At 41.5% G+C, this 27,161-nt stretch overlaps 1 protein-coding gene across 1 annotated transcript; it reads left to right on the top strand.

The window, feature by feature from the left end:
- The first annotated feature begins 575 nt into the window (after positions 1-575).
- LOC125179472 lies at positions 576-21,692 on the top strand. Its single transcript, XM_047885405.1, has 6 exons — positions 576-725; positions 8,993-9,195; positions 12,128-12,263; positions 17,338-17,471; positions 19,900-20,191; positions 20,598-21,692. Exons 1-6 carry the CDS (start codon positions 662-664, stop codon positions 20,729-20,731), a joined length of 963 nt encoding a protein of 320 aa, XP_047741361.1. The 5' UTR covers positions 576-661; the 3' UTR covers positions 20,732-21,692.
- The last annotated feature ends 5,469 nt before the right edge of the window (positions 21,693-27,161 follow it).

Here is a 27,161-nt window from a genome sequence, read left to right as displayed (position 1 = left end):
GGATTATTGAACTAAAGCTATTCAATGTAGTTTTTAAGCAAAAATTCGAAAAAATATATACGAAATTTCTTCAATAGCAATTGTGTAATAAGAGTCATGAATCAGGCTGAGAATGCTCCCAATAACACTTTGAATGATTTTAAAAGATTGCTTCAATTGGTTAATGACATGAGCTGATTCACAAAACTCGATGCAATCAGCTGATTGATTCGGAACTGATCGAAAAAATATTTCTCGCGTACTCCGGATTAATCTACGGAAATTGAACGAGAAAATCCGAATAAAGATTAGTACTGTGCACAACCGACGTTGAAATAAGTTAAATAAAACAATACTGTTATCATGAGCACTGTAGCACTATTCCAAATTCACAGTGAAGAGGCTTCGAGCATTTAAGTTCTGCACTGCAAGAACACTTCAGGAACACACAGTGCGTCCAGTTTAGACGAACAAATAATACATTTAATTGTAATTCATTAACTAATTATACTTAATATGGTATAGTTAATCAACATATCGTGATCAACAACGAAGAACCAATCAAGGCTCGTGGTCCCTATCAACTATTCTACTCTCCTGGAGTCTACGGTCCCGGTATGGCCGCCACGACCACGAGATTTCTCCACAGAAGAGCTTGAAGCGCCACGTCTCTGCTGAAAATATGCGTGAACATTCCGCAGAGTTCCTCCAGCTGCTGCTGTTCTGTGTCTGCTGCTTGTCTGCAGGTCAGTGGTGAAATAATACTGATTAAATAATTATTTATAATAATTGTTAATTATCAATAATGCAGGTCAGTGGTGAAATAATACTAATTCAATAATTAATTATAATAATTGATATCTAATAATAAATTAATAGTTAAATATTGTTAATTGTGAGTGAAATTTGCTTTTCTTTCGGATTTCAGTTATGTTAAATTCTTCTTGCGTCTATGTTTTACTGCTAACGGTAGGGTTGGCAACCTTGTCACACGCTGACCTAGCATTACCGAGCTGAAGCCGTCTTAGTTTCTTGTCATTTGATTACTTCCATTTGGTCGGAGCGTAGCTATTGTCACTGTTAGCGGGTGTATCCGTAGTCGTCCTTATTGGGACCTACTGCTTGCCCAGCCAGCTAGTACGGCTCTTACTTAGGCTGCCCCGACGGTACTTCCCAACTCCACTACCTGCACCTGTCGAGTCTCAACCAGAGTTCGATACCGTCAATGCTGTGCACCATCATTGCAGTGCCCTATTGTTGCTGTGTACCAACTATCATTGCAGTGCCCCATTGTTGCTGTGCTCCATCGTTGCTGTGCGCCCACATTCACGTGCACTCCACTCTTCAATTGCTGTTCATCTATATTGCCCATTGCTGTGTATCACCTTCCCAATGCCCATTTTCCTAGTCATGTCCTGAGCTAGCTTTATTTACTGGAACTTGTTCAAAGATTTATTTTGTCCGTATTTAAATAGTGTATTATGTTCGATTAATACTTCTTTATTAGGCTTTCATTTTTCCCTTGTTGGGGAAGGGTGGCAGCATTGGGTTAAGTTTTTGAATCTAATTGGAGTCGTCTTCGTTTGAACCTTACATTAATACATATTTAACCGAACGGTGCGTGGGTACTGCAGCCTGTGCATTCTAAGTCTGCTGGTGACAGTGTATGATGTTGCCAGTATATTCTGTATGCTGATATATAGCATCGTATTGATCATAAAATCTGTACTCGATAGCGATCTGCTCACGAAATCCTATTGCCTGCATTTTTTGACTGACTTTGAAACAGCCGATGATATGCGCTATTTCCTGCTAGCGTTTCATTGCCCCACCTTCACTGAGTGATATATAAAATCTATAAATGTCTCATTATCTACAGTTTAACATAACTGACTATTTTTAGATAACATCATTTAACTGAACGAGTTTCAGCCGTAGCCAAAAGTCTTCTAATTCAAGCCATATAATAAAACTCGATACATTTTTGATTTTCTTAATAGTAGGCGGCAAAGTGAGCCGATTTACCGCACTGTTTACGGGTCAGAGGCCACATTTTTACGAGGGTCGCGAGGTTCTTCAAGCTCAGCAGCAACCGCGATGAATGTTTTCAGCTCTGTACAAAATCTCAAAAATAAAAAAGCCGAAATTTTTCAGCGACTTTTTGTTCCTGTATTTTATTTTTGTTTATTTATTTTTTTCACTCGATTTTTGTTGATGCAACTTCCTGGTATGATTAAAGTATCGAATCAATTTTATTAAAATTTAAAAAGTTTACGTTGAAATTATAGTCGTGTTAGTTGAAAATAAGGAATAGATTTTTATATAACTCGTTTTAATTGTTATAGATGAAATGCTTTATGTATTTAATATTTATCCAGTGACGTGTCACCTTCTACATACGCAAAGCTTTGTTTCGATAAAATACATAATCTATTAACTTAACTTTTGTCTCAGATTACATTGATGTGTTTTGGGCATTCTTTTGCGCTACAACTACGGATGGCATGATTTACTAAATGCCTCGGTTATTTAACAAGTGTCATGAAATTACTTTTTCATTTCCATAATGCCAAAGATTCTTTTTTAACCGTATTTGTAATTCATTGACATTTTTTCAGTAAATATGACGGTAGCAGAAAATTGGTTGTGCGCTTGTTAGCAAGACGTCTGGAGCACAATTGCTGATACTTCAGCATTCCCAGGTACAGCTGATTTAAAGATGTACATAGCTTTTGCAATGCAGCTGCAAGCCGTGCTTTGGATAACGTGCAGTTGTGGACAGTAAGAAAGTATTCTAAAATACATTCAGCTGTACACCACTGACTTGTACTAAAGGAGGATTACAGCTGTATGCCATAGACTAATACTCAAAAAGGCTGGCAGTTATAAGCCACACACTAATACCAATGAAGGCCTACAACTGTGCGTCACACTCTAATACCTATGACTGCTTACATTTGTTCATTACAGACTAGTACCCAAAGAGGCTTACAGCTGTACACTGCAGGCTAGTACCCAAGAAGGCTTACAGCTGTACACTGCAGACTAGTACCCAAGAAGGCTTACAGCTCTACGCAATAGCAATGTACAGCCATGGCTGGTAAGCAGTTGTGTAAGCACAGCTCAGCGTGCGTGACTGTACGACGACCGTTGAGATTACATGGAATTGACGGCAGAATGTGAGAGCTGTAATCCAGCTACGGGGCTCTGTGTAGATGCTAAAGTAGGAATAATGTTGTGAAGAATGTCCATGTAAACCTAAATGTTAAATTCGGTAATATGAAACCCATATTCCCGAAACATTCATATGAAGTAGCACTTTAATTCTGAGACCAATGTCGTGCAGTATACCCATTTAAAACGACATATTAAAATTGTGTAATAATGCCTGGCAAAATACCCACATAACCCCACCACCTAAATTTAGAAATAATGTTGTGCAAAATTCCCACGTAGATCAATCATGTCCTACATTATCTACACCTTTTCACTAATTGGTAGATGTTGAAAGTTTCGGCTGTGAAGCTGATGTAGAAAACCAATGTATAGCAGATGCAGTTTGCGTTTTGCATGACTCGATGCACATGTAGACTCAGAAAATGGCAGCATGAAATAATAAAAGTTACAATTGCTGCGATTGCTACAGCTGCTTTTCTATCGTAACATACTTATGCATGGCAGCGAGATGTGTAATTGCTTAAACAAATGCACTGTAAAACTTTATTTTCTGCACCAAAAGCCTTTTACGAGCACGCAATTTTAAAAAATTGAAGCGTTTCGACTCAATGAAAGCTAGTGTTTATATTCTCTAATATTCTCATATAATAGAGATCATTATATTATATATTAGGCTATTCGTATAGCCGGATAGCCGTAATAGTGTTTACTTTAATTGCCGCCACACCCATGCAGTAACCTAGCGACAATATTTCCTCAGGAAGCAGTCAAATGAGGGATAATGTTCTTCTTTACATTGTATTCCTAATTTTACTTGGCAAAAATTTAATGTCTATAATCATTCAAAATTTCCAATCGGAGATCACTAGTAATATCCTGCTCAACAACAGCAATCAATTTGCATGGAAATTTCGTGCGCTTCCACGTGCATCAATTTGAGCAATCGCGGTTGTGAAGAAAATTTTATTTTGTAAAAACCAAATTAAAATAGAAATATAGCAGATTGCTTTAAGCATGTGCTCCAACGATAGGAATAATGCCACAGTAATAGGTAAATATTAATTAGTAATTATTATTATAATGGCAATAATATTTTATTTTAAGAAGCAATATATGGTAACCTAATAATTAGGTGCATGAAAACGTTAATGCAATAATCCCTCCTAGACACTATATTATTCGGTCACGTTTTAGTTATGTAAGCGAATCGCGTGTCCAGACAAAATAGCTATACGTGACGATATTGCCCGAAATGATATTTTTACGAGTTTCGATGCTGAACTGGACTTCAGCACGTACGCGTCCACGTGTTTGTCGTTACGCTGTCGTGAGGTTGGTTGTTGTTCGTCTGCCGACGTCGCTACAGAGACAAATGAATGCAAAACCTGAACTGTGTCATCTTCATCAGCCGGACTGAGAGAGAACGCTGGGCGGGGCAGGCGTTGCGAAGAATGGATGGTGAGTGTGATGTTCTGTGGAGAATATCCTAGGTGATTCTGGTATCCTGTGGACAATAAATGGTGATTCTGGTATCCTGTGGAAAATCGCTGGTGGTTCTGGTATCTTGTGGAGAATAGATGGCGATTCAGGTATCTTGTTGAGAATCTGGGGCTATTCTGGTATTCTGTGGAGAATGGATAGTGATTCTGGTATTTAGTGGAGAACGGAAGGTGAGTGTAACATGCTATGGAGAATAGATGGTGAGTGCTGTATTTTTAACACGTTTTTCTTAGCTTAGCTTCGCGTTTGTTTGTTTGTTTGTTTGTTTGTTTGTTTGTTTGTTGTTAACATTGACAACGAAAATTAGCCCACTTCTGATTGTTCTAGAGATCTGAAATTTGGCATGCAGGCTATTTTAGCCTAACAATTTCAGATACAATCATAAAAACTAGTAATTAGAGACCTAAATTAGTTTAATTGAGTAAAGTATATATACAGTGTATATATATAGTATGACGTGCGGGCGCTCACGTTATAGACGAGCAGGCGCTGACGCTGCGTATCATCGATACGTACGTCAAGTCATACTTAATCAAGTCTTAATCGTTTTTCTTGTGGACTAAAAAGTAGAAAATAAAATACTTAAAAAAAACTTTTTAAAAAGAAACACGTTTTTCTTGTGGACTAAAAAGTAGAAAATAAATTATTTTCGCTTTAATCATAAATCTGCCCGACACACGTTTTTTTGGGGCGAGCCATAATTTATTTTCTACTTTTTAGTCCACAAGAAAAACGTGTTTCTTTTTAAAAAGTTTTTTTTAAGTATTTTATTTGTATTGTGCTGATTCTGATATTCTGCGGATATTTAATGGTGAGTCTGCCCCTCTGGTATCAGACTCAAACAAGTTCAAACGACGAGTCTGACATTGTATTGAGGTTATATGAGTCTGTTAATGTGTGAATAATAGATTGCGAGCCGGGAATTCAATCGTGAGACTGTAAAAGTTCACCAACAGTCCAACATTTTCATTGAGTATTCAAAACGTCTTATGACTTTCGCGAGTAAAACTGCAAAACGGGCTGACCCGGACCGTTTTGACATTAAAGAAAAGAAAACCTTACACTCAAAAAGTTCTTGCCTTAGAAAAATTGTGTTGATGGCTTTGAAGTACCAAGAGATAACCTAAAAATGCAATAAAGTTATGTATTTATACATTTACTATGTGACTATTTGCCTTTGGAATTTGAGTACTTTATTTATATCGCTAAAAGGTAAGCACTTAAAACGCTCCAAGTCACCTTATTTTAGGGTATTGTAACATATATTATCTTGTAGCTTATTTCGACAGCATTCATTTCGTGTCGGTTTTTGTATTTAAAAAGATTCCATTCGATCCCGATGTTTTTGAAACCATCTTTATATTCATGTGTAAAATACACCAAATGTTATTCGGAAAATATTTTTCGTTTTAAAACATGTTTTCTACACTTAAAAATGGCATTATTAAATATTGGGTTATTATTGAGAGAATAATAGTATTATGTCACCCTCAAATACTCTGATATCTGATAACTAAAACACTCTGATACTCTCTGATACTCTGATCTGAAACTAAAACATCTGTAGGCTAAATTTCAAAATTTGATGCCAAAAACAGAATCTTTTCGTTTTCAAAGCAAAAGATAAAATATTCCTATGAATTGTTGATTCACAAGAAGCCTAAATATATTATTATTTTATAGTTTTTATATATAATATAAGAAAAACCCTAAATAGCCAGCCTATATCGTTAAAATGTTAACCTGACGCTAAGATTCCAACCTATTTTGTTACTGTGCTTGACAGCCGCTGGGGTTGGAGCCTCGCAGGTCCAGCAGCTCTGGGCACAGACCTGCTGGGGCCTCGCAGGTCCAGCAGGCCTGGGCACAGACCTGCTGGGGCCTCGCAGGTCCAGCAGCCCTGGGCACAGACCTGCTGGGGCCTCGCAGGTCCAGCAGGCCTGGGCACAGACCTGCTGGGGCCTCGCAGGTCCAGCAGCCCTGGGCACAGACCTGCTGGGGCCTCGCAGGTCCAGCAGGCCTGGGCCCAGACCTGCTGGGGCCTCGCAGGTCCAGCAGCCCTAGGCACAAACTTGCTGGGGCCTCGCAGGTCTCGCAGACCCGGGCACAGACCTGCTGGGGCCTCGCAGGTCCAGCAGGCCTGGGCACAGACCTGCTGGGGCCTCGCAGGTCCAGCAGGCCTGGGCACAGACTTGCTGGGGCCTCGCAGGTTCAGCAGCCCTGGGCGCAGAGTTGCTAAGGCCTTGCCGGTCCAGTAGTTCTGGGCCTAGTTTTGTTATGAAGCCTCACAGGTCCAGCCCAGTCTTGCATGAGCCCCCAGAATTGCTGGAAATAATGTGATCCGAAAATGGAGGCGCAGCTAGGAAATTCGACCGAAACTTGCGCCGTTACAGAGAAATGCGATTGCGATTTTTCGCCCAAGTTTTCACTGAGCGTGTGTTTGACGCCCATTTTCCTGATGTAAATTTTTACTAGAGTTTAAATTCGACAATTTGAGTTCTGTAAGAAACTCGAGAGTTGGAGGCCAAGTGCTAGCATCTGCTCACAGGAACTTGGCTTACTTCGAGAAAATGTGGTGCAATGAAGAGAAATAGTGTGTGAATTCAGTGAATGGAATAGGGTTCAGTGTATTGGAGGTAGGGTTCAATGAAATGAAAGTGAGGTTCAGTAAAAGAAAAGTAGGGTTCAGTGAAATAAAATTAGGGTTCAATGAAAGGAATGTAGGGTTCAGTGAAAGGAAATAAGGGTTCAATGAAAGGAAAGTAGGGTTCAGTGAAAGGAAATGAGGGTTCAATGAAAAGAAAGCAGGGTTCAGTGAAAGGAAAGTAGGGTTCATTGAAAGGAAGTAAGGCTCGATGAAATGAAAGAAAGGTTCAGTGAAAGGAAAGTAGGGTTCAGAGAGTGAAAAGAAGGGTTCAGTAAAAGGAAAGTCGCACTCAGTGAAAGTAAAGTGAGGCCTTTTGATATAAAATAAATTAGGCTCGAAACTATCAAACAGGATTAAGAAACAGAAGCTAGACTGAAATGAAATAAACTACATGAATAAATCATTCATTTTATAGCAACCAGGATCTCAATTTGACTAAGCCGACAATGGTAATTATTTAGCTGATAATTATTAATTATTTTCTTGTATACAGTCAGAGTCCGCGTGTCCCGTGAGAGAACAAGAGCTCAGTGAGGGAAGATATGAGAACGGGAACGCAATCACTTGAATATGGTAGAATTACTTGAATAATTTGCGACTAATCGCAGGTTGACGAGAAAACCAAGCGTCGAGGGGATTTAATCTGAGCTGGTGAAGTAATTGTTACAACCTGAACCTCCCCTGCTCCCTACTCCCTCTACCCTACACCGCCTTATCCTGATGCTCCCTACTCCCTCTACCCTACACCGCCTTATCCTGACACTCCCTACTCCCTCTACCTACACTGCCTTATCCTGACACTCCCTACTCCCTCTACCTACACTGCCTTATCCTGACACTCCCTACTCCCTCTACCCTACATTAGCTACAGCTGCAGCAGCATTAGCTACAGCTGCAGCAGCATTAGCTACAGCTGCAGCAGCATTAGCTACAGCTGCAGCAGCATTAGCTACAGCTGCAGCAGCATTAGCTACAGCTGCAGCAGCATTAGCTACAGCTGCAGCAGCATTAGCTACAGCTGCAGCAGCATTAGCTACAGCTGCAGCAGCATTAGCTACAGCTGCAGCAGCATTAGCTACAGCTGCAGCAGCATTAGCTACAGCTGCAGCAGCATTAGCTACAGCTGCAGCAGCATTAGCTACAGCTGCAGCAGCATTAGCTACAGCTGCAGCANGGTGCAGCGACTGGCTTACGCGGTGCAGCGACTGGCTTACGCGGTGCAGCGACTGGCTTACGCGGTGCAGCGACTGGCTTACGCGGTGCAGCGACTGGCTTACGCGGTGCAGCGACTGGCTTATGTGGTGCAGCGACTGGCTTATGTGGTGCAGCGACTGGCTTATGTGGTGCAGCGACTTGCTGATGTGGTGCAGCGATCACACGTTTATTCAAAGATATAAGCTGGTAATCGACGTTGATTGAGCGTCCAATGTTTAATTAACGTTGATTAAGCGTTGAAACAAAGTTTATTAAGTGTTAATTCAACTAAATCAACTGGTATTTAATGTTGCTTCAGTGTCATTCACCTGGAGGGTGAACGTCAGCACGCGTGCCCACAGCATCTGACGTTGGAACAAAGTAGATTCAACATTGACTCCTCAACAAAATCTACTCGTGATGCTCATATCCTCCGCAGCCTCTGACGTTGCAACAACGTAGATTTAACGTTGATCATGGACTTCTCCCCCACAGGTCGCTCGCTGAACATCAGCTCGGTGACTGTACCGCCGTGGGTGGAGGCAGGCAAGAGTGTGGACCTCGGCTGTACGTGGGCGCCGCCCGAGCAGGAGATCTGGGCGGTGCGCTGGTACCGGGGACTCAAGGAAATATATCGCTACACTCCCAGCAACAATAACCCCGTGCAGGTGTTCAGTAACCCGCACCTACAGGTGGATGTGAGTAGCGGGGTGATGAGGTGTGGTGTGGTGTGGTGTGGGTGATGTGATGAGGTGTGGATGATGTGATGTGGTGTGCTGAGGTGTGGGTGATGTGGTGTGGCGTGGGTGATGTGATGAGGTGTGGGTGATGTGGTGTGATGTGATGAGGTGTGGATGATGTGATGTGGTGTGGGTGATGTGGTGTGGTGTGGGTGATGTGATGAGGTGTGTTGGTGTGGGTGATATGATGTGGTGTGCTGAGGTGTGGGTGATGTGATGTGGTGTGGGTGATGTGGTGTGGTGTGGGTGATGTGATGAGGTGTGGATGATGTGATGTGGTGTGGGTGATGTGGTGTGGTGTGGGTGATGTGATGAGGTGTGCTGAGGTGTGGGTGATGTGATGAGGTGTGGGTGATGTGGTGTGGTGTGGGTGATGTGATGAGGTGTGTGTGATGTGATGTGGTGTGGGTGATGTGGTGTGGTGTGGGTGATGTGATGAGTTGTGGATGATGTGATGTGGTGTGGGTGATGTGGTGTGGGTGATGTGATGTGGTGTGGATGATGTAATGTGGTGTGCTGAGGTGTGGGTGATATGATGTGGTGTGGGTGATGTGGTGTGGTGTGGTGTGGGTGATGTGATGAGGTGTGGGTGATGTGATGAGGTGTGGGTGATGTGATGAGGTGTGGATGATGTGATGTGGTGTGGGTGATGTGATGAGGTGTGGTAATGTGATGAGGTGTGGTGTGATGAGGTGTGGGTGATGTGGTGTGGTGTGGGTGATGTGATGAGGTGTGGATGATGTGATGTTGTGTGGGTGATGTGATGTGGTGTGGATGATGTGATGTGGTGTGCTGAGGTGTGGGTGATGTGATGTGGTGTGGGTGATGTGGTGTGGTGTGAGTGATGTGATGAGGTGTGGGCGATGTGATGAGGTGTGGGTGATGTGATGAGGTGTGGGTGATGTGTTGAAGTGTGAGTGATGTGATTGGTTCAACCACCTGCACATCACCGTGGATGTGAGTCGCAATGTGATGAGGGTTGAGTAATGTGATGAACGACGAGAAGTGTGTCAAGATACTCAAATAAATATAGTAAAGCAATGATACGCCAGGGCGTAGCCCTGATACGCCAAACGTTGTCAGGATGACTCACACACGGGCAAAAAGTGACTCAATATTTGGACAAAGTTCCACTTAGTTCTGCGAGTATCACGACAAGCTACCGCGTGAAGCACGACGTTATTTGCCAGGCCATTTAAGCGGCTTGAATGACACGGGGGGTGACAGTCCCCCTTCGTGACGACGTCTACAGGGGGCCCAGGGTGGTAGGGTGGGATCAAGCCCCCCCCCGCCCTCAACCCTTTGCCTGGCGTATGAGTTAGTGTTATTGTAAATTCTATTCTCAAACCTTTATAATTCCTGAAAACAACCTAATAACGCAGCTTTGCTAGGAGATTGTAAATAATAATGTCTCGCCATTTGCCTGACGTATGAGTTTGCGTAAATTAAATATTCAACCCTATATAATTCCTAAAAAGTAAGTAAAAACGCAGCTTTGCTAGGAGATTGTAAATAATAATGTCTCAGATTTTACGCGTTCGATGAGGGTAAATTCAAAGTACGGGAAACTACAAATGAAAAGGGAAGATAGACGCGGTCTTGCAGCAGCGAATGGAGGAGCATGAGGGCATGAGGGTCAAGAGGGGCAAGAGGAGCATGAGGGGCGCGAGGGGCATGAGGGGCGCGAGGCTCGTCTTATCTCGGTGATTGCGGCACCTCGCAAACCCCTTTAATTATGAGCTCATTGCCGTCACAATGGCGACTAAGACGACGTGTCGACGGCGCTGCTTGGGACACAACAGGACAGCGGGGACGCTGGCCCCTGGCCCCCCGTCCCCTCCATACCCTAGTTCCTATTCCATTCGTCCCCTGGCCTCCGTCCTTTACGTCCCATGGTCCTCATCACCTTCTTCCTACGACCCCCGTTCCCTGACCCCTTGTCGCCTCCAGGCTCATGGCATGTTTCGCAACGCTGTAAAATTAGATGAAGTTTAAACTAGTTGTGGCTGGACTGAACTGACTTTAGTATATATACTTATAGGCAAATCCAGCGGTCGTCAGGCTGCAACAGGCTGACTGAAAAACACGGTCCAAATTTACAACAAATGCCGAAAAATCATTATAATATAATTTTTCATACCTACCCTATCAAATTTTTGGGGGTTATTAGCTTCTGAATTAAAGACGACTTTAGCTCGCCCAGCGCGTATGTTAGCGGCTCTATAATATGTCCGCTTTACGCTCTGATTGTACGAGCGAAATAAGGGCGTGTCCAGTCGTAGACTGAGCGAGCTTGGGGCGATCGTGGGGCGAGCGAATTTGGCACCCGATACCTTCACGACGGACACGGCCGAATCTGACAAGTGCGTTAAAAGATGCCCCCTCCCATCCTCCCTCATCCTGAAGGGAGAGGGCGTTTGAATCACTGTACGCTATTCATGTACATATGCAGCCTAGTGCTTTTCGCTTAGTTTTGAGACCAGAGGAAAGCCTATAAAAGGCTCAATTTCTGTGCATAGACTAGACTAAAGTTACAGCTAGTAATCGTTTTGACATCACGTTTTTCTAAAGTGAGGGCTTAAATCGATTTCTAAAGAAAGAAATTCCAATTTCCAGATAAAAATAAATTATTCGAGGTAAAGCAAGTCGAGGCAATTTTACCTATTCCATCCATATATCCTTCTGATTGAACCACGTTATTTAGAGTTATCAACAGTTAAATTATTTGCCGTATCATGTCACATGACTTTCATGAGTTCCTCATGACAGTTATGGTCGCCTACAGGTGCAACGGTCGTCTGCAGGTAGTATTGAGGCTGACTTATAAACACAGGCAAGCTTTTATAACAAAATGCATTACAATTAAAAATTTTATTTTGGTCTCACACAGGCGCAACGGTCGTCCGCAGGCAGCGTGCGGCTGTTGAACGTAAGCCTGACGGCAGCAGGGCTGTTCCGCTGCGAGGTGTCGGCCGAGGCACCAGCCTTCAAGACGGTCTACGGAGAGAAAGAGCTGCGTGTCGTAGGTATGTTCATGAATTGCGGCTTAGTGCTAAGTTTATCTTTATGTTCATAGTTCCGCTGGTTCAGTTACTTCAGTAGGTTCGCTGCAAGGAGTCGGCCGAGGCGCCGGGCTTCAAGACGGTTTACGGAGAGAAGGAGCTGCGTGTCGTAGACAGGTTCATGGACAGCGCCTTGGTGCTAAGTTTTGTCTGTGTGTTCATAGTTCCGCTGGTTCAGTAGGTTCGTTGTGAGGTGTCGGCCTAGGCACCGGCCTTCAAGATCGTCTTTGGCGAGAAGGAGCTGCGCGGCGTGGGTATATTAACCCTTTAGCTTCCAGCTGTACATACACTACTGTATATGTATCCTTAGTATCCTTATTATTTGTTTGGGACATAGCAGTCCCAGGCCACGATGGATCGCCGCCTCTGATTATCGTTCATCCGCCCTCATTTGGGCCACCTGATGCACGATGCTGTTGCTTGCTTCTCGCCACTGGTAGTGTTGCAGGGGAGGTCGATCTGGGATTGTGCTCAAGAACACGTCTAGCTGTCTCTTGAAGGTCTCCAGGGTGAACTCCCCTCTCTTAGATCCCTTGGTAGGGCATTGAACAGCCTTGGCCCTGCCACGGAAAGCGATCCTTCCCGCAGGGATTGAAATCTGACTGCGGATCTGTTACGCAGGGAGGGATCTTGCACAGTCTCCCCCTTCTCTCGTTGTGATATGTCTGAATCCTGAAGGTCTCGCTCTCGAAGTTTGGTACCATTCCGGTTATCATTTTCCATGTGTACAGAATGACATACCTCTCCCGTCTCCTCTGCAGTGAGTACAGACTCAGTCGCTGTAACCTCTGGTTATTGCCGGTATGTGATCACCAAAATTGACCTGATTGTTCATCAACACTCCTAGATCGCGAACGAGTCGCTTCTCTTCCATTTCCGAGTTGTCAGGTGCCAGGTAGCGGTGATCCATTCCAGCTCTTCCGGTTCCTCTGTATCTCAGGACCTCAAACTTGGTCCCGTTGAACTGCATGTTGTTCACTAGGGCCCAGTCATATATTGCAGAGAGGTCTTCTTGCAACCTCTCACTGTCCGTCCTGTCTGTGATGGTCATTAATATCCTGGTGTCGTCCGCGAATGACGATGCAGTGGCGTGGTTCACTGCCTTTGTTATATGTTACCTTTACATATTGTCGTCTTCCTTACATTCATGTCGCCAGCGCTTTCTATTTATTTATGAAGCTCATTCGTCTAATTGCCAAATATATCGCATTCAATATGAGGTGGCGCTATTACCAGGTGGGCGAACATATGTCGCCTGTAAAAATGTTTTTTTGTTAAGGTGTAAATCTCATTTGTCCAATTGAACAAAATATATCACATTCAATTTCAGGCGGCACTATAACGTAGTGGACATAAATGTCGCTTGTCGATTTCTTCCAATGAATAAATGTCCGCAATGTAATGTGGATACAATGTGGAGTTTAGCGCTCGCAAGAAAAGTGACCGCTAGAGGGTTAAGAAGAGCGGCTTGGTGCTAGGGTCTTCACATATCAGGACTTCCCAGCATGTTTATAACAAGGCTTCTCAATGGGCTCTGTGGATAATTATGCCTATAACGCGAGGGTGATTGTAGAATTTCCGGTAATGTAATTGGGTTTTTCAGTGGGCTCGTAATCTCCAGTGGGCCTTACCTTTTAGTGGGCCTTATCTCCGGGGTTATGAAAATAGTATTATGTTTTGAAGAAATTTACTACCTTAATTACGCTGGGTGTTTTCATGAGACCATTTATTGACGTATAACTTTGAAAATTGCATTTTAATCACGGTCTTTCTTTGAGCTCTTCATACCAAAACAGCTCATCTTTTGTTTAGATTCCGGTCGAAATTCAAACGAATCTTTTGTCAGCTAATGTCATCCAGTCCAGATGAAATACCGTCGCCGCATTAGGAACGACCGTTCAAAGACAATGACCAGCGGCCGTGCTGTCCTAACTCACTTGAGCTCACGCAATGGCCTAAGTACACGTATGTAGCGAACTAAGTTCAAGTAGACGTCGAAGAATCTAGTTACACGTGGCGGCCGAAGTACACGTTGGACACGGTAGCTCGGCCGTGATTGGCGGATTTAACTTTAAAAGCCGTCGGTGATTAGCTGATGGATTAACGAACACGTAAGTTTTCTTTGTTGTTCGGCTCTAGGCTAATATGTACATTTCTTCCATGATATTGTGATCTAGTGGTCAGTCAGCGTTGTTACGCTTAACAAAATGTTTCTGGACTCAACGTGAATTCATCTTTTCATACATGTAATATTTTACGCCGATGAAAGTTCATCCAGCTAATTAGTACTCGAGATTATAAATACTCTTTTCAAATATTGTAATCGAATTAACAGTTCATTTACAGGATTAAATCAACTTAATGTTATCCAAATTTTTGGCAACGAGAGGCTTCAAGTGGCTCAACCGCAATGTTTGGCTGAAAGCTGTTCAAATTTACACTGCTGACTGTCACTTGCTGACTGAGCCTTTAAACCTGCGTCTTTTGCCTGCCTCCTGCGAAATATGGGTGAAAGAAAGCGCTAGGCTTTCCCTATCGGCAGTTTATGGGAAAATCGCTTGTCTTTGCCGTAATGACAGGATATGGGAAGAGCGCTTAGGTAGGATTTTCCTTGCACGCATGTATAAGTATTCAAAATATGGCGCAATACGTTACGTATATGTAATTGGTAACCAAGATTAGGCTGTGAAGACTCTTAATAAATTTATGCAAGTCAATTTATTTTGAACTATCATTTTTGATGGATTTGATTGCCCATATCTTTCATGACTCGTGCAAAGCATCGATAGCCAAGAGCTTAATGAGAGGCCCGCTGTATGCCTCTTAATTTAAAATAGCCAAGAGTTTAAAGAGTGGCCGTCTAAATCATCTTTGGCTGGCGTAGCTTTGACAATCATTCCATTTATGTTCCGTATGTGAAGTAGCTGGCACAAGAAGGTTATTTCTGTCTCAGATCTAGTTTAGCTGGAATAGCTATCCGACTTCTGTCACATAAAGTATTTTTGCGACGAGCATCCCGTTTTACTATCCCTTATTTGCTATGGATGGGTCATGCGCGTCCATTTAGGCCCGTATTATTAGGCCCGTATTTAATTAAACATTCTTTTCCAGTATTTGTTATGGCTGATGCAGTGTCGATTTAGTCCTCATTTATTTGTACAACTATTTCTCAACTTGCTATTGCATATGTGCGTCAATTTATATCTGGCATAGCTAAAACGATCATATGTTTTATAAGTCGCGTGTCCGTATAGCTTGGGTATAGGCGCCGGTTTTACGCATCGTTCTTTTCAGCTGTGGTTACGCTGTGAACTTCACAGTAGGATGGCTATTTTAGAGGCAGCTCGTTGGTCTGAATGTTAGCGCCGAGAGTCGTAAAGCTTGCCATTCCAATTGCCCTGCTGCTAACATGCCACGCATGACGTGCTGTTAACATGCCACGCATGACGTGCTGCTAACATGCCACGCATGACATGCTGCTTACATGCCACGCATGACGTGCTGCTAACATGCCACGCATGACATGCTGCTAACATGCCACGCATGACATGCTGCTAACATGCCACGCATGACATGCTGCTAACATGCCACGCATGACATGCTGCTAACATGCCACGCATGACGTGCTGCTAACATTGCACGCCACTTATTTCTTCAACCACTCAAAATTACAATTACACAAGTGCAATTTTTTGCCAGAGCATTAGTATTTTTTTGTATTTTATATGAGGTTAATAGTAATGTAATGATAACTTTTTTTATTTTAATATTAGTAGTCTATTTTAGTTCAACCAGAAGAATGTACGACTTATTATTTTTTTCAATTTTTAGTTCATAGCTTGTTTCATGGTTTACGTGGTCTTTTTTTCAATAATCAGACTTTATGTTCATTAAATACTTTGCTTAGGCGCTCACAAATTCGAGATTAAACACTAATTATTTAGACAAATAATTAAGGAAATCATCCTTTCCATCCATTACACTTTAAGAGTACTATTATTCAAGCACGAGATATTATGGCCAAAATTACTTTACAATCCAGGTTATTTGAGCTCACGTAGTCTGAGCTGCGGCTATTCCAGCCTCAATTCCACTAGCAAGCGCCTGCTCCTAGACTCGACACGGTTATTCCAGCCTCAAATCCACCCGCCAGCGCCTGCTCCTAGACTCGGCAGGGCTATTCCAGCCCCAATTCCACCCGCCAGCGCCTGCTCCTAGACTCGGCAGGGCTATTCCAGCCTCAATTCCACCCGCCAGCATCTGCCCCTAGACTCGGCAGGGCTATTCCAGCCTCAATTTCACCCATCAGCGCCTACTCCTAGACTCTGAGCTCCCTAGGCGCTCATGAGGCGCCGTTTTACGACGCGCCTGCCGATAGCAAATAAGTAAATGCGATTTGGCCTCGCGGGAGGCGATGAGCGTGCGCTCGCTGCGCTTAATCCCTGCGCGCATAGCAAAAATTACCTCTTAATGAGGTCTAGCGCGGTGCCCACCTGTTTGTGTGGGACTTAAATAATGGATGGGGACTTGATCTAATTATGGTCTTCACTTAATTGTTTACTTGATCTAATTGTAGAGACTTGATCTAATTGTGATTGATCATTCAGCTGAACTAATTGTGGACTTGATCTAATTGAGGACTTGATTTAATTGTGGACTTGATATAATTGTGGACTTGATTTAATTGTGGACTTGATTTAATTGTGGACTTGCTCTCGCTTCAGTCCATCATAAATCCTATAACATTGTTTGTCATGTCATTCTTGTTTCTATCGCTGCATTTCTCATGCAAATATCGTTCTAATAATATTTTTTTATCATTACTATAGTTTCCACTCGTTATTTTCTTCGTATCTTCTTATTATGAAGTTTTAGTGAATCGCTAACACTGAGAAAAATGAATGCCGGGCCACACTGGGTCATAGTGAACAACAGAGGCAAAATTGCACCGAAATTTGGACAACGTCTCTCTCAATTATATGAAATAAGAACAGATAAATTTTAATCCTCCTTTCACTTCCCCTCCCCATTCCCCCAGCGCTGCCCCAGCAGGTTCCTCTCATCAGCGGCGCTGTGGGGACGTACAAGGAAGGGGACTGGGTGGACTTGACGTGCACTTCAGGCCCTTCCAAGCCCCCAGCTCTCCTCTCGTTCACCCTCAACGGCTGGCCGGTATGTCGTGACGGGTGACTGGCGGGTAGCCCGTGTGTTGTGTTGTGACGGGTGATTGGCGGGTAGCCCGTGTGTTGTGTGGTGACGGGTGATTGGCGGGCAGCCTGTGTGTTGTGTGGTGACGGGTGATTGGCGGGCAGCCTGTGTGTTGTGTGGTGACGGGTGATTGGCGGGCAGCCTGTGTGTTGTGTGGTGACGGGTGATTGGCAGACTGCCCATACGTTGGTGTGTGGTGACTAATTGGAAATTGACGGTTGCTAAAAGCTCGGTAACTTCAACTCTTGATTAGCAGCGAAGTCTCGGTTGTAACAAGTGATTATTGAAGACTTGTTTGAATTTTACATGAAACTAAATATACCTGGAGCAAATAACTACAATGGGTTTTCCATTAGGCACTCATTTTTATTCGTTTATAATCACAAAATTGTGAATAGTTTTCAACGATAGAAAGAATTGAATAATTTCGAACTCAATCACTCGAATGAAATCAAGATAGAACCCAGGTTTCTTTACATTGTTAACTATAAATACGGTGGCCAGCGTCGCTATTTTCGTTATCATTTTTGCTGTTTTGACGCGTCGAAGATTACATTTAAACCTTGTTAAGAAACTGCCAGCAGGTGGACGACAGAGGGAGCAGTGAATAGAAAATATGAGGGGAAGCATGTGAGTTAGAAAGGGGAGTCATGGAGTGTTAAAGGTAGAATTTGTGAGGGTTAGAGGGTTAATTCTGTGGGTGTCAGGGGTAGAAGTTAGTGAAGGTCAGAAATTAAAATTAGGGAAGGCCAGAGGTTAAAGTTAGTGAAGGCCAGAGGTTAAAGTTAGTGAAGGCCAGAGGTTAAAGTTAGTGAAAGCCAGAGGTTAAAGTTAGTGAAGGTCAGAGGTTAAAGTTAGTGAAGGTCAGAGGTTAGAGTTAGTGAAGGTCAGAGGTTAAAGTTAGGGAAGGTCAGAGGCTAAAGTTAGGGAAGGTCGGAGGTTAAAATTAGTTAAGGTCAGAGGGAAAGGTAAAGAAGTAAGAGCGAAAATTTAATAAAGGTCAAAGCGAGAAGCTATTGTAGGACAGTAAAAAATAATTGTTGGGGTTAGAGGAAGAACTTTGAAGGTCAAAGTGAAAGGTAACGAAATAAGAGAGAAATTTTAGTGAAAGTCAAAGGTTGAAGTTAATGTAGGTCAGAGGTAGAGTAGGTAGGTTGGTAAAGATCCATTAGATAATTTAGTAAAAGTTAGAAGATGAAGTAAGGAAAGGTCAGAGGGAAAGTTAAGTGGCTAGAAGAAGAAGCTAGTGAATGTCTGAACGAAAAGCGAGTGGATGTCAATGGAAACTTATTGAAAACAGGTTTAAACTGGGGAAGGGTGTAAAACTATGGGCATCTTGGTGAAGACCGAGTGAAGGCCAAAAAATAGATTGGGTGAAGGTGCAGGAAAATATTCAAAAGTTGGTCGGCTGTAAGTCTGAGTAAAGTTCAGAGAAGAAATATATTAATGATAGATATCCGAGAGCAAACATAAAGAAGCAGTTCCAGAAAATCATGCTATGAGCAACATTGCAAAAAAGGATTCATTTAACCATGCATTTAGACAAACCTAACATATCAATAAATTTCGACTAGAGATCATAGAAGTCCTGTAAAATAAACAATAACTTTTAAATGTGGGATTCTCTCTCACAGTGATTCGGTAATGATACTATGGAAAATCTTAGCAGGCTCATCGGCGGCCACCTGACAGACGGCCGGCCGTCAATGAACGGAATCATATGATTTGTGTAATCATGCAATTAATGTAATCACGCGATAAATGTAAAGACACTGTGATGATGTCGGGTTCAGTTGATAGATAAATAGTTTTATATTTATTCAGGAAATCCCAACAGCTTAGTATAGTATTATCATAACTAAACTATTTAACTACAGAGAGACTACAGAGAGGAGAGGGACTTCGCTCTGTCCTGGCGAGACAAATAAATGACACAAATAAATACACGTCGAAATGAACAATACAGAAATATAATTCAATAATCCAAAATACAATAATTCATAGCCACTTATTGAAGAGCACTATTCCATATTCACTCGCACCTGAGAATAGCGTACTGCAGCCTATAATAGCGCAGTCAGCCTCGCAGGGACACCAGAGACAAAGTGCTCTAACTTGACTGGCTAGGCCTTACAACAGGAACTATTCCTAGTCCTAGTAGTGCGGATAACATTCTTACAGACACATTAAATGTATTGACACAATAGATGTAATCGCAAGATAAATTCATCACACGATTAATGTAACCACCTGATAAATGTAACCACCTGATAAATGTAACCACCTGATAAATGTAACCACCTGATAAATATAACCACCTGATAAATGTACTCGCCTGATAAATGTAACCACCTGATAAATATGCTCACCCCATAAGCGCTCCTCCTGACAGCCGCGCTTGAGTCACGTGGAGCCGCAGGTCGTTGGTGCTGACGAGGACGGCCTGCAGCTGTCGTCCCTGCGCCTGCGCTTCGTCCTGCAGCGTCAGCACCTGCGCAGCGCTGACGCCGGCGGTGACGTCGGCCTCGGTGGCGGTGGTGGTGGCCGGCAGGAGGCTCACGTGCGCTGCACCGCCGCTATTCCCGCCGTCGGGTACGAGGAGGCGGCCGACGTCGTCCTTGCCACCACCGCGCGCTTCGTGGCCGCCGGCATGGACGGAAGGACGTCGGGCGCCGCAGGGCTCGGTACGTTGCGAACATTAAAAAAATTTGAACACCGTATAAATAACCAGAGATGAAGTTACGTATGTTGCTGGCACTTTGAAAATGGTAAATAAAATACCTAATAAGAAACTACAAATTACGCGATCAAACTCTGATTTTAGTAATAAAAGACCTCTGCTCTCTCAAGTATCCAATCAGGGAATGTTTAACTCGAGAATATCTTTGGCCAATAAAACAAAACTTGAACCTGAAAATTGGAGAAGAGTTGTCATTTAAATTATTCCAAATTGACTAAATATTGTTGAACCTGGGCTCCGCCAATCAAAATATTTTCTATGGCTGACTGGAAAATAAATCTGTTACTTCCACTAGATGAAGCATTTGTTATAAATACTAAAATTTTCTACTAAAACTTTCTCCGTTGCAGGCGTCGGGGCTTTGTGTTCCAGTTGGATTATGTTCCTCTTGCCACGATTATTGGACTGGGCTAGAGTGCCCAGATTTTCTTCCCAGCAGTTTATGTTACTGTACCGAGGCCCAGAGAGGTGGCTGGTCCAGTAGCCATAAGCCACGAGGGGTGGCTGGTCCAGCAGCCATAGGCCCAGAGAGGTGGCTGGTCCAGCAGCCATAGGCCCAGAGAGGTGGCTGGTCCAGCAGCCATAGGCTGAACTGAGCCACCAACAGAGTGACAAATAAATAAACAAGAACAAGTGTTTCGCGACTCAGTTATTGAATGAAAAGTGAGTAATCACGCACTTGAGAAATGCTTCTCTTCCAAGCATTACTCAACTCTCCGACTCACTTCCAATCCAAGATTATTTTTAATCATGACTCGATTAAGTTGGTGAAAAATTCGAATATTCACCACAAAAGTGAAAGGTGTACAACAATACTAATAACAACTTGACGTGTTCTTGATTCAATTTGAATAACTTATGCCCGTGAATGCTGCCCTAAATGTACTAAGTTGAAATATCAAGCTCTAATTTAAACGAAAAATCCATCGCATCAATCTAGTCTGCAAAACAACTGCAACTGCGATAATTTAATTGATACTTGCGCACTTTCTGCATGAAATTTTTTATTGAACTGACTAGATATTACAGCATTTTTTGATTATCCCCAAAATTCAACTAAAAATATCTTCGAACTTTATGACCATAATTTTCTATCACCATGGGAACTCCCACTAAATTATATTGTTAATATTAATGATATTTACTGATCACCTCAATCACGAAAACCATGGTAACTCAGTTTCATTAACGGTAATAAAAAATTTTGCTTTGTTTGTTTTGAAACTTTAACATAACTTAAGATTTTGGTAGATTCAATCCTGGTATCACGGTTAAATTCGTTCAAGACAATCATCGATACCCGAATTTTTGGAATACAGAAAACCTCCTAGCAGGACACTTGAAGGACAGCTTATGTTTTGAATATCTGTGAAGGATCTCATGTCACCATAAACCGTAAAGTGCAGAAGTGTGCAATCTTTAGTACGGGACACACTGAACCACAACGTATCATTAGTGGTGAACGTATATCATTGGTGAATATCACTTACACATAGATGATTAATGCAGATTAATGCATGCCTGATACGAAGCTGTTTGTTTTTCCGTTAATTAATTACGAATTAATTTTAAATGAAGTTAAATAATTTTATGTGTGTGTTATCATCATGTAAATAATTTGTAAACATTCACAGCTAATTTATAACAACTTGTACTCCGTTAGTATGTGTTGTGTATGTGACTTGTATATATGGTAGTTATACACTTAGTATTACGCATCATGTATTAGCACTAATTCATGCATTAGGAGTTTCGTGAATGAGTGTAAGTAATGTGAAGGAATTGCACCTGATATTCGTGTATTCAAATAAATGTTTCAAGCGCAGTGATATCGTACCGAAACGAGGTGTATTTAGAGGGATAACCCTTCTAGTGAACTGAAATACTCCTATGCTAATTATGATATGAATGATCTATGATAATGTGCCAAAGAAAGCTTCATAATCATTGCATTAATGTGAAAACTTAATTAACAAATTAGTAAAGTAATAATAAATGGAAAAATATCGCCTTTTTAACCTTTAAGCGAATAAATAAATCAGCGGGATTTTTTCTCAGTATTTATTTCAAATAACAAATTCATGAAAAATTTACTTGGGTGAATATAAACAAGAAATGGATTGAATGATCCTTAATAATAATTAAGGAAGATTTAATTTCCTCTTCTCTGTTAATCTGGTAGAATTCAGAATTTTATTTCTTCAGAATATATTTGCATTAATAATTCTTTCATAGGAAACGGCGCTACAAATATTTGTAGTATTAGTTCTATTAATGCTTATCAACTTAGCGGATTTGAGTCTAAAGAAGCTTTCGAAGGATTTGTTGTTAGAAACAATTACGACACTAGGCTTGCCTAAACAATCATGACACTAGGCTTACCTAAATAATCACAACACTAGGCTTACCTAAATATTCACAACACTAGGCTTACCTAAATATTCACAACACTAGGCTTCCCTAAATAATTACGACACTAGGCTTGCCTAAATAATCATGACACAAGGCTTCCCTAAATATTCTAATAAAATGAATGCTTCTCTACGTTTCCCTTGATTTTATTAAGTGAATTCTTCTACTACTAAGCTACACTTTAGCTAATAAATGAAACCAGTTTGCAATCCAGGGGTCGTTAGTGGTGAATATTACTAGCGATTTGAGCCTCCTTTATACAATCCATTCAACATCTCATAAGAATTCTGAAACTAAAATTAATGATTAGGAAAAACTTATCCGTTCAAAACTAAATTTAATTCAGAACTCCCTTCTTAAGGACTCTCGCAAGAATCCCCATTTTAAAGTTTCGGAGTAATATGAAATTTCCTAATAAGGCAAATTTTATTTTTCAAAAGAAGAAATGTCTATTCGTAAAAATTTCTTAATCCAGCTCGTTTGGTGATACGCAAGGTTGAACCTATAAAAATTAAGATTCAGACCCATTTATTTTTATCATAATTATTTTACTTTATTTGTTTTTTTTTTTTTTTGACCCGACAGATTTTTGTGCATAATCGCTCGAACAGCATAAGTTATTCCAGGCTTTAAACAACCACCCAAACTCTAACATATGGAAGCTATAATACCTAATATTATTATTATTTGACAGTAGTATACTAATAATATTCGGGTGTTTTTGCAATCAAATATCAATACTCTTATTGCATAACTCAGTCAATCGTTACTGTATGCTCAATCTGTGCTAGATTCTCTAAGATTACTAGGCACATAATATATACAACTATCCTTCGCAACGATCAAACACTACGCGAGCAACTAATATATTAGACTCCCCTCCACGCCGCGATATTTACCTCCTTCACTGCAGGGACTGAATACTATGCTAGAATAATATTATCTTGCTAACAAATTACGCGAGAAATATTGTTAGGAATCTCATTGTCTCGCACGACACACTTGGCTAAATGCATCACCTGCATGGCAGCGATGTGCTGCATAATAACTTTCTTGACATCATTTATTATGATGCAACTTCATAAAAACATGACTTGAATGCGAATGAATGACTGTAGATTCTCACCTATAGCAAATTTTCGTTAAAAATTTAACGTTCCAGGGAAATAAAAACTGATTGAAAAATAGAAAACTGAAAAGGATTTATTTCAAATTGAAATGAGTGTTGTCAGGGCTCGCTCGGTCCGCCATGGCTGGCCACGAACATCTCATCTGGAGGTACACAAACCCAAACTTGAGACAATGCCACAACAAATAATAACATGTCACAGAATAATGACAATGTCACAGAATAATAACATCAGAGTTTAAACAAAAATTACGGCGGAATTCAAGATTAGTTAACGGTTAAGATAAAAAATTGTCAAGTTTTCATAAATTGGCTGGTAGCGAGGTAGTCAGATTTCTGGCTAAGCAACCAGCTTCACCGGCTACTTCTCCACGGTTTGGTAGGGAAGATAATTCAAGTGAATTAACCGTTCTTAAATTCACAAATGAGAAGAAATTTAGGTAGGCTGCGTGAGCTTGAAGGCGTTGAATCATCTCCGAAGTCTATGAAGTGAAGAGTGTAGTTAAAGATTCTTGAAATTTTGGTACCCAGAAACTATTTTTAAAAACATATAGAAGATTCTTATAAGATTTAGGGAATAAGAAGACAGTGAATGAATGTGAGAAGAGAACTCGGGGCCAGGAGAGAGCAATAGACAAGGGCAGCGCTGGTCGCTATCGGTTATTGCTGCTGAGGCAGAGAACGACTTGCACATCACGACCCCTCGAATGTTATGGAGGTGCTTCCGATGTGGCCACCTCTTCTGTAGGGAGGTTGTTAAGAACTGAAGAACTTTCAGTTGTCGTTGCAAGTTATTCATCGCCTCCATACAACTGCAAATTACGTAAAGCGTTTGTTGATTACGCAGACGATTCACTTTGGATTAAATGTTGACATTTTATTCAAAATCCGAAGAATTCAAATGAATCGAAACAATTAGTATTTTAATTAATGCTTGTGGGAATACAAATGCATGTAAAAAGGTTTTTTAATAAAATAAAGTTCTGAATAAACAATATACCAATTGAAATATTCATAATTTTTGGAGGAATGAAATTGAAATACCAATGAAAATGACTAAAAGCGGGAGGACGTGTAGAGACGTTACACATACATGTATGTGGGACACTTGAACAAAATAAATCTTTAGTCTCTTCTAACTCTGTTACATATTGTGAGAACAATTATAGTACATTTGTCCAACTGATATTATATTTGAAATGCAAATAACAATAGTGAGGAAAGGTTATAAACAAATCCAATAATAGAGCTCCATTCGATCGACACTCGTGAGATTTTCCATGAGAATTCTCCATCAAAAATCGCCGTCTGAAATTTGGTTGAGATTGTTGAAGAAATTAGAGCAGAAAGTTCGAGTTGAGCGGCTCAGCGCGACGGAGAGATCGTTAAAAGTTGTGTCTGGCAGCGATCGACCTTGGCTCGTTCTAGAACAGTGGTCATTACCATTACTGCTAATGAAAATTATCGAAAAATAATGACCGGTTTATCAGTTGCCGATGGTTGGCCGATTATGAATCGCCTATTATTGCAATCGGGGCAATGCTAACTACCAACTTCAAAAGTTCGTAATAATCACAAAAAGTACGGAGTTATCCGAGCAATTATTTTCAGACTGAACAGCGAAGCTTCGTAGCATTCACGATCCTCTGAGTGGAACGGTTTCTTTCCCTGAAAATTTAGAAATGAAGATTAGTTTTTAACATCAGGCTAAACCATGCAAAAAAAGATTGCTTAAAATAGATCTTAACATCTAAAGCACGCATGAAAATAGCATAATTTCAATTTCACTTTTTTCTTTTAAATATGTTATTTGATTGTTACCAATTCAACTTAAAATGCTTTCTCAACTACAATGTATATGAATGGATCAATACGAGAAAATATCTGTACCTAAAACGTAGTCATTTTAATCGTTTAAATAATTAGTTACACTTGTGCATTTTTTGTATCCTGAAACCTTCACTTCGTTGGGGTTCATCGAAAATCTCCACAAAACTGAAATAGGTTCTCATGTCATTAACCTGCCAAGATCGCAAATTAACCAAGAGCTTAAAAACAAGAAACGTAATTCAAATTCACGATGATTTCACTTGAAATGACTCTTAGTGTAAGTGTACCAACCAACAGTGCGACTCAAATTCAGGTCAATGAGTGAGACTTTGCCTAAATATATAGACATTTTTACCCATATATATGGAATATAGATTACCCATATGTATGGGTAATCTTGACCCAGACCTGCTCGGCAAATCAAAGTGCCATTGCTCGATGCCGGTAAAAAATTTTCCACTATTTGTACAATATATGACCAAATAATTTTATTGAGATTATGCATCTAAGAACAAGCTCCTACAGTTAACTTGAGCCCAACCCCACACCCCATCTTCAGCCGCAGCGCCGTAAGCAAAACTGAGAAAAATGCGTACACGGCCCCCGCCCCGACGCTGCAGCAGAGCTAGCGGTTAACACCTCAAAACTCTGCAGCAACGAGCGCTGCTCGTCTCGTAAACTGCATATAACTGCAGCTGCAGCTTCAGCAGCCTCAAAGAAGATTCACAAAAAGAAGGAGTTTATACCAAGAAGGTTTTAGCGTTCAAAATATTTAGAAGCAACATGAAAATTTGGAGATCAAAATTTTAATTTTATAATTAATTCAATTTGGAACCAATGGCTTCAATTTGTTTAATACCATTTATTTGGTTCCTGAAACTATTGCCATCCTGATTCTTCTTAAAAAATCAAGGTTTTGAATGCATTCAGAGAAGGCATTGTGTTTATTTTCAAACACTGGCTCTGCAGACATGCCATTTGCTCGCCACATTACAGATCTGCTGTGTTACGTCAGGTTACTTACTCGCCATGTGGCATACCAAATGGCTGATTAACCTCTCTACTTACCCCGCATGGCTAGCTAGCCTCTCTACTTACCCCGCATGGCTAATTAGCCTCTCTACTTACCCCCGTATGGCTGATTAGTGCAGACATCAGCCACAAGCCTCCGGCTGATTTAGTCGCGCCGAGGTAATCCAGCGAAGTGATGAACAAGACGGAAGACTACAGCTGTGATGGCTGCAATGTGCTAATGTGCAGCGTGATGTGCTAATGTGCTGCGTAATGTGCTAATGTGCAGCGTGATGTGCTAATGTGCTGCGTGATAGGCTAATGTAGGTACTGCGTGATGTGCTAATGTGCTGCGTGATGTGCTAATGTACCGCGTGATGTGCTAATGTGCTGCGTGATGTGCTAATGTGCTGCGTGATGTGCTAATGTGCTGCGTGATGTGCTAATGTAGGTACTGCGTGATGTGCTAATGTACTGCGTGATGTGCTAATGTGCTGCGTGATGTGCTAATGTGCTGCGTGATGTGCTAATG

Source organism: Hyalella azteca, unplaced genomic scaffold, assembly GCF_000764305.2.
Source record: "Hyalella azteca isolate HAZT.00-mixed unplaced genomic scaffold, Hazt_2.0.2 contig17841, whole genome shotgun sequence".
In the NCBI taxonomy this organism is placed as follows: domain Eukaryota; kingdom Metazoa; phylum Arthropoda; class Malacostraca; order Amphipoda; family Hyalellidae; genus Hyalella; species Hyalella azteca.
The sequence above is the reverse complement of the archived record's forward strand: the minus strand, read 5'-3'. Positions and strand labels throughout refer to the sequence as shown.